The sequence below is a fragment of the Episyrphus balteatus genome, chromosome 3 (genome assembly GCF_945859705.1).
Source record: "Episyrphus balteatus chromosome 3, idEpiBalt1.1, whole genome shotgun sequence".
NCBI lineage: Eukaryota > Metazoa > Arthropoda > Insecta > Diptera > Syrphidae > Episyrphus > Episyrphus balteatus.
This window is the reverse complement of record NC_079136.1, coordinates 61,607,908-61,621,635: the sequence shown is the minus strand read 5'-3', so window position 1 is coordinate 61,621,635 and position 13,728 is coordinate 61,607,908. Positions and strand designations below refer to the sequence as shown.

Sequence of the window (13,728 nt, the reverse complement as noted above, 5' to 3'; positions counted from 1 at the left end):
GTCAGAAATGTTTACCCTTTTGTCAGTGTGTTATGTTACATCAACCATCATCAACACAAACACTATTATACACAACACATACCAGCAGTTTGTATCAAAGAATTTAGTTGAAACTCATGCGGTGAAGTAAAATTTCTCTCTTCATCCTGACGCAAGTCCGTGTATAGATATAGATACCCTATGTCTTTCCCTATACTCACTCGTATATCTACCTTATGTTGTTGTAGAATTCGATTGAAGTCTTGTCTATTTAAGGAAATATTGGTTGAGGGAAAAGGTATTCTCGTATCTAGTTACCTTTACTTGAATACCTTATTGTTGCTATAAAAGAATATATCGATTTGGAGAAGAATCGTTAAAGTTTATGAGCTATGAAGGGATAACGTGACTCATTACTTCAAGCAATGACATTTACATTTTTTTTGTCAGTGTATGTAGATATATTCAAATTAAAGTATGTAGTTTGCTCCCAGTTTTCTGCAGAATAATTTTCATCAAATTTGAAATGAGATACGATTTCAGAACTTGATTAGATTTGAGAAATCTATTGCTTATGATACAATGGGGTAATGTTTTTTGGTACTGAAATAGTTCGACTTGAAACCCATTTGGATTTAGGAGATTTAACCAATATAAACGAATTCCTGATCTTCTTTAAATTCAATTATGTGTCGTCCCGTTTTTTACATCTTGACGTAAGGACCAATCAATTACCTTATATTGATATCCATTAAAAAGAGTATTCCACAGACAGCATGAAGAGTTTTTCAAACGTGAACAATATGAAGAGTTTTTCAAACGTGAACAACTTTTCGCCCGGAACCCACTCACGTGAAACTAACAATAGGGCTGAATCATTTTTTTCAATGAAAACGATTCTTTTGTTTTTGGGCTTAGTGCAATTGAAACTGAATTTTTATTTGCGATGTACTAAGATATACTAAGGGAAGGCTTAGGATTCTAAAAAATTGAAATTTTTTTTGGGACAAAAAATACATAATCATAATCACATATACGAAGAATTTATTTTGTTAAAAAAAAAAAAATTTCACAAGATTTGGAAATTGTGCAGAAGACGAAGAAATCATGCTAACTGTAATATAATAGGCCGAATGCCGAATCCACAAACAATGAAGCACATGAAGAATATATTGAAAAGGAAATGCGCTTGCACGAAAATTTTTCTGAGCTTTCCCAAGCCAAGCAGTAGATGATTGTTATGAGAACATAGAGTTGATGAAAAAATTCAATAGGGATTATAGTTCAGCAAGGTACTTACGTCATATATTCCGACTAACGGCTATGATATATTTTGTTGGGTAGGCAAGTTTTGAGGCAAAACGCAAGAAACAAGAAACAAGATGAAGTTTAAACTGTCGGGAGCGCAATATTTAATTTTGACAAAAATAATTCTAAAAACTCCAATTTTGGAATTTTATATACTATACTCCATCGGATGAATTTTTTCAATGTAAGTAGGTACATAGGTAGAACCCATGTGTGCATATTTTGCGAAATTTTCGATCGCGATATAAGTTTGAAAAATAATAAATAAAACGAAAGTAATTACTAGAAGTAAATGGTTATAGTAAATACAAGTACCTACTACTAGTAGAAGCTGAAACTAATAGTATTTACAGTAAAACCCGGATAAGTGCCTCTCGCTTAAGTGCCTAACCCGCTTAAGTACCTTTGTTTTCTTAGAACCAAAATTTTAAGGATTTTTTCACATAAAATTTTAAGGATTTTTTCACATAAAATTCATCTTTTAAGTACCTTTCGCTTAACTGCCTTCCCCGCTTAATTGCCTGGCTTTTCAAATACTTATAATTGAATTTACTTGAAAAAAATTCTTTTAAGTACACGTTTGAAACAAGTTTGAACTGTAAGAAAAATTTCGTTGCCTTAACCGCTTTAAAATTCAAAAATTCTACTAAAGTTAGAAATTAACTAGTTAGCTATTTTAAACTTTCAAAGTAATTTTGTTTTGTGATATGTTTTCAGTAATCAAACATGTTTTCTTTTTATTATTAAATAACTATAGAGATAACTGCCTATGAGCAGTTAAGCGGGTTCTTGTAAGTACCTTACCCGCTTTAGTGCCTATAAAAATGGGGCATTTAAGGTGAGGTACTTATCCGGGTTTTACTAGTAGTAAATTACCCTTCTACAATTTTCTTCTTTTGTAGACTATAGGTACTTTTTTTTTTAAGTGAATGTTCTACGTTCAAAAATGGCAAAAGGCAGAAAGTTTGTTAAAACACTAGAAAAGTATGCCGTACTTATAAATAAATCTCAATAGCCTTATATAAAAAAGCAAAGGCGGATGCCTTAAAATTGTTTATTCATGAGTTTCAAGCCAAGACTAGTATTTTAATAACAGAAGACCAATTAAAGAAGAGGATAAATAACATTAAGACTGACGTGAAAATAAATCGGACCTTAAATCAACCAATCAAGTTTAAAGAATGGGAACATATTTTCTTAAAGCTTATCAATGTTGACCAAAACCCATCAATTTTAAGAATACCTGTAATCTTGAGTTTAATAAACAAATTTATACTTATACTTGCAATAAATGTTCTGCAGTTCAGTTGCATTGAAGCAAAAGTTGCGACTGTTGATGTTGACATTTAACATGAGAAAGTTTTTACTAGTAAATGTTCAAGTTGGTTTTTTAGAATCTTGACAAATTTGCAGCAAACACTAGACAGAAGAGCTGGTTGGCGAGGTCCAAATCCACAGCGGATTGTAGCCATCTTACGGCGCTGGTCTTCACCCTAAGTAAATAAGTAGCTAAGTACTAGAAACAAAAGTTTGTACTAGTTTTTTATCCATATCAATATAACCTAAATCTTTACTATAAAAATTCATTAAAAACTAGAAAATACTTTTCTTTTAGTAAATACAATACCTTTCCAGGATTTACTACGTCTTTTATGCATATAAAATATAATTTTTATCAAAAACATTAATAATGATGAAAAGTTAAAAGGGAGCAAAATTGCCATATGTGGCTTCGTATGCATTCCCCACAAGACCGTTCATATATGGCTTTATATGTGTATTCAAGAGTATTTTCCTTGATTGCAGAAATGAAACCTTCTAGCTTTTATGGAAGTTCCAAGCTGGTTAATATTGATAGTATTGATTCAATAGTTTGATGCTTTAATGATTCAAAATGGTTTGAACTAGGAAATGCCTCCTGAGAAAGAATTGCAAAATTGATGACAGGGAAGCATTGCAGAAAAAACAGCAATCAAAGATGTAAAGTCAAGCTCATTGTCATCGTATGATAATAAGATGGTCAATATGATCTCAACTTACTTTGGAACTGAAACAAATAAAAGACGATATTCTCGGCAAAGATTAGATCTCCGAAGTCCGAAAGCTGTAGATATCTATAACAAGCATATGGGAGCGGGAGTTGTATAGATTAACTTTCTATCTTTGACTTTTCGGGCTTGAAACAGAAAACTTCAAGGAGCTAAAATTTTTCTTAACTGAGCCAAAAAAAACAAAGGACGTTGATAATTGATTTATCATTAGATACACTACGCGTCACTTGAATAGAAACAACAATTTTTCTTTAGAAAATAGCGATTGGCGCTTCGGTGAGGTAACTTAGTAGATTTTTGGTTTTGCATTTTCAAAGAGGAACTTTTAACAAACAATGTTGTAAAAACAAAAAACCCAAAACAGAAACCGTATGGCTACTAGTTGCGTTTTTTCGCATTACTTCACAAAAAACAGTGTTTTTTTTTGCGTCACTTGAATAGAAACAAGCTCTTAAATTATATAAAAACGATGAAAAATCATGGACAACACTAATTTTAGTAAAGCAATATTTTACTTTGACATTATTTGCACATTATAACCAATTATGGGCTACGAGCTACCATTAGGCACCACAGAAAATGCATAAATAGAATTAAACATTGAAAATGCACTTGTACTGTACACAATCGTGGACCTAATTGGAGAAAGTGATAAAAGTGTTTAGTTACTTCTTACAAATTAAGAAAATGACATTTTCTACAATTTAAGGTTTGAATAAGTGAAATAAACTTTCGTTTTTATCCGGAATGCATCTGTTTTGTTTCTATTGCGTTGTTTTTTTTTGGAACTATCCTTGTGATATCTATAAGAGGGTTGTTTTTCCACGTTCCTAAACTTCCGAAGAGCTTCTTCCATTATTTCTTTGTAAAAGTTTTCATCTTTTTTCGAAGCGTGACGCTTCAATTTTGCTATTGCACATCATAAAAACAAAGCGTATTACTATAACACATTTTAGTGCAGTTTGGTGGTGTTATTCTTTCATAAACCAATGAAATAGGACTAATATTAACGTGGTCCATCAGAGTTGGTATGTTTTCCTTTAAAAAACCACTCTTTACCTCACTTCTTTTCAGTTCGAATGCAACTATAAAATAGTTAACTTTTTTGTAATCTTAGTAGAACTAAAAATGTTGTTATTTTGTATTTTGAGGCTTTTTAAATGTTGTGCACCTTTTATAACTTCCATGATGGAACAAACCAACACATAACCATCGCACTAACACCACGTTTTTGACCGATTTTAGCGGCAAAGTTAAGGAAATTGCTGCTAGTTTTTAAATTATATTTTTCCCTGCTCTTGATTTGGGTCTCACCTGTCTTATTTTTTTTATTCAATCACTAGTTTACGATATTTTAAAAGTATTCTCATACAAATTTGGCAAATTTTCCAATATCTTTCGCGATTTTGCATAGTGCAAGTGCATTTCCAATGCTAGCTGCTATTTAAGCATTTTCTGTGATGCCTAGTGGTAGCTCGTAGCCCATAATTGGTTATAATGTGCAAATAATGTCAAATTTTAATACTGCTTTACTAAAATTAGTGTTGTCCATGATTTTTCATCATTTTTATCTAATTTAAGAGCTTGTTTCTATTCAAGTGACGCAAAAATAAAACTGTTTTTTGTGAAAAAATGCGAAAAAACGCAACTAGTAGCCATACGGTTTCTGTTTTGGGTTTTTTGTTTTTACAACATTGTTTGTTAAAAGTTCCTCTTTGAAAATGCAAAACCAAAAATCTACTAAGTTACCTCACCGAAGCGCCAATCGCTATTTTCTAAAGAAAAATTGTTGTTTCTATTCAAGTGACGCGAAGTGTATGAGAACCGTAGGTTGTTTTTCTCATTCTCAGAGTTAAAATTACAAAGTAAAACAAACAAATTAATAATAATTTTGATCAGTTTTTTTTTATTGTATTACATTTTATTTGAATAGGTATGCTTCTAAAACATAAGAATATTATTGATATGGTTAAGGTATTTTTTTTTTCGGGGATATAAATTCCAGTTACAGTTTTTTTTTTATAAACACGAGACAAGACTCATATAAAGGTTTCAGTAATCGAGGGCGAACCCTCTTTGTTGCTGTCTTAATTCTAAAAATACATTTACCTAAGTAAATCAATCAAAATTTTAAACAAAAGTTATAAATTTTAAAATTACATGAGGGGTGATGCAAATTTTCATAAAAATCAAACAAATTTAAAATAATCGAAAACCAAAACAAAAATAAAAAACAATGTGTCTTCGATTTTTCAATAAAAAACTTTACAAATTGTACAAAAATATTTTTGTTTCCCTTTTTTTTCAATTTACGAGTATTTTTATATTTTCTTTTTGTTTGACTGATATAAATTCTCTTGTTTTTTTGTTTTGTTTTTTGTATGCATGATATTTTTGATTTTTAGAAAATAAATAATTTTTTTGCTTTTTTCAATTTTTAGTTGTATTTTATGGAAGGAGGCTGATTTTTCAATTACTATAACTCTAAATATACATAAATTAATGTAGATATACCTACATTTTTATTTTTTGTATTTTTTATATAGTAATATATTTTTTTGTATATCGTCTATGACTATTTACAATGCAAATTACACTATACCGAGGTGAAGTGTGAATTATAATGTATAAAGAAAAATAATGATTTAGGTTTTGGTTTCTGTGTCTTATAAAAGACGTTCAAGGTCTTCGCTTTCTGCTTCGCTGGTAAATGAGTCCGTGTCTGTGAAATAGTCGTCACCACGATTCCGACGACAGCATATCCTTCGACTTATTTCATCGTCACTCCAATGTTCGAATTCTTCCTTGTGATGTTCAAGTAGCATTAGGGAAGGGAATAAGCTATCACAGCCACCACATCTGGAAATAATGAAGAAGAAGAAAGAAAAGAAAAGCTGCATTAATGTTATGAAATGTGAAATATATTTTAAAATGCATGAGGGTTTTTTTTCATCATAATCTTCCACCGAACAAGAACAAACTTTAGATTTACCCCCCCATTTAGTTAAGAAGAAGAGGTGTACATGAATGAGTGAAAAATTTCAATTTAAGTATATTTCACAGGTCACAGCACAAAAATATTTGATGTGAGGTTTTATTGGAAAAATAATAATAATGGAACTTGCACTTTGAGCTCAAGGCTATGGAGGTAGAGGAGCTTTAATTTATTCAAAATAAAACATTCAAATTGAAACTTGAAATAAGTTCAAAAGAATTTCATAAAAAAACACATTTTTTTTTTTTGTAAACTAGGAAACTTTTATTCCTTCCTTTAACTTACAAAGAAACTATACAACTATTTTTGTTAAAAAGGAGAAATTACAAAGAACGGAAAACAATGCAAAAAGTGGGCTTTCTCTGGTAAAAACTTTGAATTACAGAACTTAATAATTTTAATTTACGCTAAAAGTTTACAAATTCCAGCTTTATCAACGCAAAAGATTTGTTTTTGTTGTTGTTAGAATGCATAACAAAATCAGCAACTACAAGTAGTGATCCTTAGGGTCAGTGTCAAAAGTTGATTGATTGACATTAGGGTTGGTCTCATCTCAGTTTTTCATTGCCTGTAAAAATTCTGAAGAACCTAAGTTTTAAAATGCTTAAATATTAAAACAATGGATGTAGATTTAGTTTTTTTTTATTATATCGCACTCTTTATTTGTTTGCTGTATTTCTAGACATTTGCCTGCAAATATCTGCCTCCGAATTTAAAAAAATATATATTTGGATGCAAATAACTCAGGAACTAGACTGCCAAGAAATTTTTGGTTTTCAGTTATGAACAGAGCTTGAAGAGACCTTTCTTTTGTAATCTCACTTGATGAATTTGTAGGCAATTTTTTTAAAATGCATTTTTTTCGACAAGGGGTTAGCTTTGAATTTTTTCGAAAATCCAGAAAAAATATATTTGTAAGTTTTCTGCACAAATGCATAGATTTGTTCACTGTGAACTCATATCTGGAAACAAAAACTTGTTTCGAGGCTTTGGTCCACAAATATACACATACCTCCGAATGTAAGAAAAAATATGTTTAGATGCAAATAACTCAGCAAACAGACCTCTGTGGAACTTTTAGTTTTCAGTTATGAAAAAACCCTAAAGAGACCTTTCTTTTGATATAGGTATCACTCGATGAATTTGGAAGAAATTTTTTAAAATGCATTTTTTTCCGCAATTTGATTTTTTATCGAAAATCCAAAAAAAAAAATATAAATAATTTTAAAGATGATTTATTCACCAATTTAGAGTTAATAATCGAAAAAGTGGAGAAGATTAAAATCTTGTTTTCCTTTGGCTTTTTTGGAAAAGGAAAACAAGATTTTAATCTTGTTTTCCTTTGGCTTTTTTGGAAAAGGAAAACAAGATTTTAATCTTCTCCACTTTTTCGATTATAAATAATTTTGTGTAGGTACCTAAATAAATAAACTTGTTCACTGTGAACTCATATCTGAAAACCAAAATTTGTTTTGACACTTTTATGTGCAGATATCTGACACCGAATGTAAGCACGGTTGCCGTTTTGGTAGAATCCTACCAAATTTGATAGGTTTTTTTGGCTTTGGTAGGTTTAAACTCGATTTGGTAGGTTTTTTAAGTCACCTTAAAATACTTACTATTTTAAAGTTTTTAGAATGACTATTAAACGCTTTAATCTCAAGTCATTCAATTACATTTATTTAATTTCATTCTTATACATAGATTACAAAATCTGTTTCTAAAAGTTGCAATTTCAATGCATTAGTAAGAAAAAATAATGTAGCTTCAAAACTTCAATTATAAGTTCATCCAAATAACGTCAGAAATTGACCAAAATTTGCATTTCTAATTGATGAACCTTTTGGTACTAAAACTCATTTTGGAGGAAACTAGAATTTAACATTTTTTCTTCGTTTTGATTCATTTTCATTCTCTGGAATTTGTAAAATTTTTGTTTCTTCGTTTTGCTTCAATTTTAAGCCTTAACTACATTGGCTCAAAAAGTGAAAATTTTCAAACACATTTTTATATAGTTTTCCAGGCTGGAAAATTAAAACAAATGATGCAGAAAGCTTATTTTTTGGTCTAAAAAAACAATTTGTTCACTCTTTTTCACAAAACAATTGCGCTAGCCAGAAAAAAAATATTTTCACTTTTGTACTTTTTCAAAAAGTGGTGTATGTAGTTAAGCCTTTATTCTCTGCAATTCTAGTTATAATGTACATACATACTTTAAATGTAGTTACCGTTTTCGAATTTTTAATCATTTTATCAGTTAAAAACAAAAATTCAAGATTTGGTAGGTTTTTGTATAATTTGGTAGGATTTCTGGGGAATTTTGGTAGGAATTTTTTTCACCAGTGGCAACCGTGAATGTAAGATGTTTGGATGCAAATAACTTAGCAACTAGACATCAGAGAAGCTTTTGGTTTTCAGTTATGAATAGAGCTGAAAGAGACCTTTGATATCTCGATCGATGAATTTGGACAATTTGACAATCTGAAAAAAAATTAATTTGTAATTTTGTTTACCTAAATCCATAGACCTGTTCACTGTGAAATCATATCTGAAAACCAAAACTTGTTTCGGGACTTTGGTCCGCAGTTATCAACCTCTGTTTGGTTGCAAATAACTCAGCAACGAGACCTCATAAAAGCTTTTGGTTTTCATTTATGAATAAATCTTAATGAGAACTTTCTCAGTCGATGAATTTTGGGGGAATTTTTTTTTTAATTAATTTTTTTGCAATCGGTACCTTGGTCTATGTTTTTGCGAAAAACATAGACGTCTTTCTTTTAACTGCCCATTGATCAATTACACAAATACTGACATCTGTTATTTCCGGAAAATGTCGAGTCATTTCATCAGGAACCCTATTCCGGTTCGGAATTGTTAGCTTTAGACCAATATAACGCCTTAATTAAAAGGAAAAAATAAAAAAAAACAGCAAAAATACGTGAAAAGCTAAATTTGTCCTTTGCAAAATAAAAAATATCCTTGTCTACATCACAGAATTATTTTATGGATTTTTTTAAAATCTTCAACATTCGACTGATATTCAAAAATGGTACTTCCAAAGAACAATTAACTATCTAATCCTGTTAATTAAGTAAAATCTTATCTTCTCTAAGATATACTTTTAATTATTCAACAAAACCAAAAACTCTGCGAAACTATCTTCTTATTTTATTTTTCAATTTAATCTTTCTATATGAAACAATCAGACAAACACAGATAAAGTTAAGTGTATCCTTTTAAATCTAGACCATAATTCATAAACAAATTCTAAACAAAAACTAGTACAAAGCAAGTTCATATCCTAGCTACAAACTACGACACTACAAGTAGTATAGTTGGGATAAATTTATAATGCTTTGTGCAACACTTGGATATACAAAGTTGACATTCTTAGAATCCTTTTTATTTGCATACCAGTCACAACTCACAAGATGAGGAATACAAAAAAAAAAAAAATATAACACAAATTGACATTTTTGTATCCTTCTAGGAATTAGATGCTATTTTGTTTACATACGAGAATTTATTATTTTGTGTGTGTCTTATATGAAATTAATTAAATTTTCTACGAAGCATTTCTCCCTAGTGGTACTTAAACAAGGATTCGGTAACACAGTTATCTTTCTAAAAAAAAATTTAACTTGAAAAGCCAAAGGGTTAAATTAATTTAGCATAGAGACAAAATAAATTGCTTTAAGTACTCCCATGTTATTAAATATTTTAATATTATTTTCTAACAAGGAAGGAAGTGAATTTTCCCTTTAGCTAGCATCAAGGGAAAATTAAAATATTATTTTAATTAATTAAATTATTATGTAAAAAAAAAAGTTTAATATATTACTGCCACACGCAATGTTAAGAATTTTGATTGTTTTACGGGAGCATGTTTTCTTTGCCTTTGCTTTAAGTAAATGGAAGGTCCTTTCTGCTCTCTTTGCCTTGTTTAAAATTAATTTTTCTTGAAGTTGTTTTATATTTTTTAATTAAAGTGTCTGCACTTACGATAAAAATATGGAAGTTAAAACATATAACAAAAAAACTGAGTGATATTGATAAAAGGATTAGCTGGAAAATTATTTAGAATTATAAGTACAGCTTCCTATCCATTTTTTATTGACACGATAAGTTTCTTGAGGGTATCCTGGGGCGGGAGACTTCTTCCCATTAGTCTACCACGGATGCGTAAATATATTAAGAAATATTAGTGGCAAAAGGAGAACGTTATACAAGTTGGAGCCTTTATAAAAATATCCTTATTAGGTCTCTTCTACCCAAACTGTAAGATTTGACAGACCGTGTTTAACTCTTTAATTCAAGCCTTATCAAAATTATACATCAACAAAACAAACAAAAACTATTCCTGGAGCTTCCAAAGGGCTTGTATAGCATTTTAATACAAACCTCTTGGAAGTTATAAAAACAAAACCATCTACAAGGTATCTGGATGATCAATAAATCTTATCTGGCGTTCCAGCTCATAAGCTTTTCGGATCATAGATTTCCACCTATTGGCAAGATATCTATTGTGATGCCCAGACTTTTCAACTTTTGTAGACGAATTTCTGATACCTTATAAATTTTCAACGAATGATGGATTTCCGAGCTAAATTATTCAATGTCAAAGCTTTTAAGCTTCGTTAACAAAAGATTTAAAGGTTTTATAGGAAAAATAGATACAGTAGATATAGAAGCTTGTTAACCAAGTCTTTCGAAGATCAATCTTCCTTTAACTTCTATAAGTTCAATAACTGAAGCTTATTAAGAAAAAAAACAAAAACAATCTTTCTTCGGTTAAGTTTTTTAAAAGTACCTACCTATTTAAAAAAATTGCTAAACAAGTTTGAACTTCTGTAGGCAAGGCTCTCTGTTCATTAACTTATTTGTTAACATAAAAGAGCTAAGATTTACTGCTAAAATGACTGATCGCTCAAAAATTGGATAGTTGGTGGCTAGGACATTATATGTTATGCTTCTCTAATTTTTGGTTTTGGGTTCTGGTAACTCAAACTCGAAGCTGTTACCCCCTTAAACTCGACGTTTTACATACAAATTAATTTTCAGCAGAAAATTTTCTGTACTTCAATGTTCAACTCATCGTTAAAATGGTTAATAAAATGTTTTTTTTTTTTGCAAATAACTCTCAGACTCAGATTGTTCTTGAGTTAGTATCCAAATAATTTGCACACACGAGCATACGAGTGACGAAATAGAAACTGAAATTTTCTAAGAAAAACAACAGACACTTCAAGATAATTATACAGTGATTTCAAAAAATGGTTCTGTTTTGGTGAGCGTGTGAGTTCTTATTTGGAAGGAAATAGAACAAAATACAAATACAATTCAATAGAACAAAATACAATTACTTTGCTTTCATCAAGAATTCCTTTGATAGAACTTTTTCATAACTTCAACTTCACAGAAATAAAAACATTGCAATTTTGTTTCTTTCATAATTCCTCTATTCACATGCGTTCCGTTTTTCTTTGTTTGACTTAACCACATCCCTATATGGTCTTTTTATTAACTTTTTCATTTTGATAAAAATAAACTTTTTAGTTTGACATTTTTGTGAAATTATTTTATATTGCTTTTATACTTTCCCATCAAATTGAATCTCAAATGTGTAATCAAATTTTGTTTCAACTAAAACGAATAAGTTAATCAAAGAGTTAAACTTTATCTGTGCCTTGAAATGAAAGTTTATGTATTGCAAAGTTTTTCCTTTGATACATAAATTGCAACTCAGAATCAAGCAAGTGGTATTTCTTTTCTTTGAAAACTGTTTGCCACAAACTTTTTAATCTTGTTTAGTGTTTGTTTTATAGAATAATACTTTCTTTTTTGGGGAATATATGTAACTAATATATCATCAATAACATGACATAGCTTTTGATTTTAATACAAAAACTTGTCAACAATATGGTTTGCTGAATTTGGTTATATTCACTGATATATAGATTTGGTTTTGTGGTGAAACTATGCTTTTAAACTATGAGTCATAGTTCAAACATATCTTCACCACAAAACCAAATCTACATTCCAAGTAATGAATATATTCAATCCGGCAAACCATAATTTCATATCGAGATGATGTGGTTATTAACAGCATGTGTAATTGTGACATTGTGAGTTATAAGTAATTTAATTTAACAGTTATAAGGTATCATAGCAGTTTAATACTTTTCAAATCGCAGATCGCAGTTCATTAAGAGATAAATGTATTCTTAAATTTGTAAATAGACGCTATGAGGCTTAATCCATTTTCAACTATTACTTCTTTTTTTCTACGATTCTATTAAAACAAAATTTCTGTTAGGATTGGCCAGTAATGCTTTTACAATAGTTCTTTTTCATTTCCCGACTAAGCTAAAAGTCGTGTCAAATCCAGAAAAACAGTGAAGGAACGCAACAAAGTCTTTTTTCTACTGATGTTTCAAGCTATTTGAGGTGTACCTAATATGTGTCTTTAGTATTCCCTGAACCTGGTTTGTGAAAATAAATAGTACGATCCTTCGAAATTAATTGGTTAAGTAAGTTTTACGTATCAATATCCTGACCCACAATTAGAACAATTTTGTTGAAATCTTCAGCTAATGCGATGGGTGTGTTACCTATGAGGTCATCAGCATCTTCTTCTGCTTGCTTACAAAATATTTTATTAAATTCAAATTTGTCTGACAGTGAGAGTGTTTTAATTAATTTAATCTTGTTCATTGGACGAAAATTTCTCTTGAGTATCTAAATGGAATTTTTGTATGACTCCGAAAATCGAACGTAGAGATACTTCCTGCAGTTTTTCTACGAGATCGTTCACTTTACTTCGTACTCATAGCATTTTCTGTTGATGTTGATTGTTGATGTTGTCATTTTAGTAATCACATTAGCTTCAGGATATCCATCAAACACTACGTTACTGTTAGCTGCATGCATAGTGACTTTGTACACATTGCGATTTCTTCAATGGTATGCTAAACTACTTCATGTAGCAGAAACCCACCATTAACAACGTGTACAGTACAGCAGATGTGATTTATTGTTTTTTTTGAGACCATTTTCTGTGAACAGTGACAATGGAAACGGAGCAAATTCATACTTAAAATACTTTTTCATGTCCGATTTGCTGCTTATAGGTATTCAAAGAAATTCTTTGAAATAGTAATTGGCACAGTTTCGTCGTTCACTGAATATTGAACTACTTTTAGAAATAAAACTTTGTACTTTCTCTGTTTGACAAATCCCAAAACTGTTTTTGACACCCATCTTCAAAGATTTTTCGAAAGAAATTTGCAATTCTCTAATTTTATTACTTATTCTATCAGAAATTCTTTTTTCGGAGTTGGTAACTTGTTTGGAAAGAAGACCAATAATAGGTATAGTTGTTCTTTCCATTGTCGG

At 30.1% G+C, this 13,728-nt stretch overlaps 1 protein-coding gene across 1 annotated transcript in view; it reads right to left on the bottom strand.

Annotated features, from left to right (window-relative positions):
* Window positions 1-5,867: 5,867 nt before the first annotated feature.
* LOC129915404 (uncharacterized) overlaps window positions 5,868-13,728 on the bottom strand; it is a 214,626-nt gene continuing 206,765 nt past the window's right edge. The window contains exon 4 of the mRNA XM_055994918.1: window positions 5,868-6,197. Within this exon, the coding sequence (XP_055850893.1) occupies window positions 6,005-6,197 (193 nt within the window). The 3' untranslated portion in view covers window positions 5,868-6,004. The remainder of the gene's footprint in view (window positions 6,198-13,728) is intronic.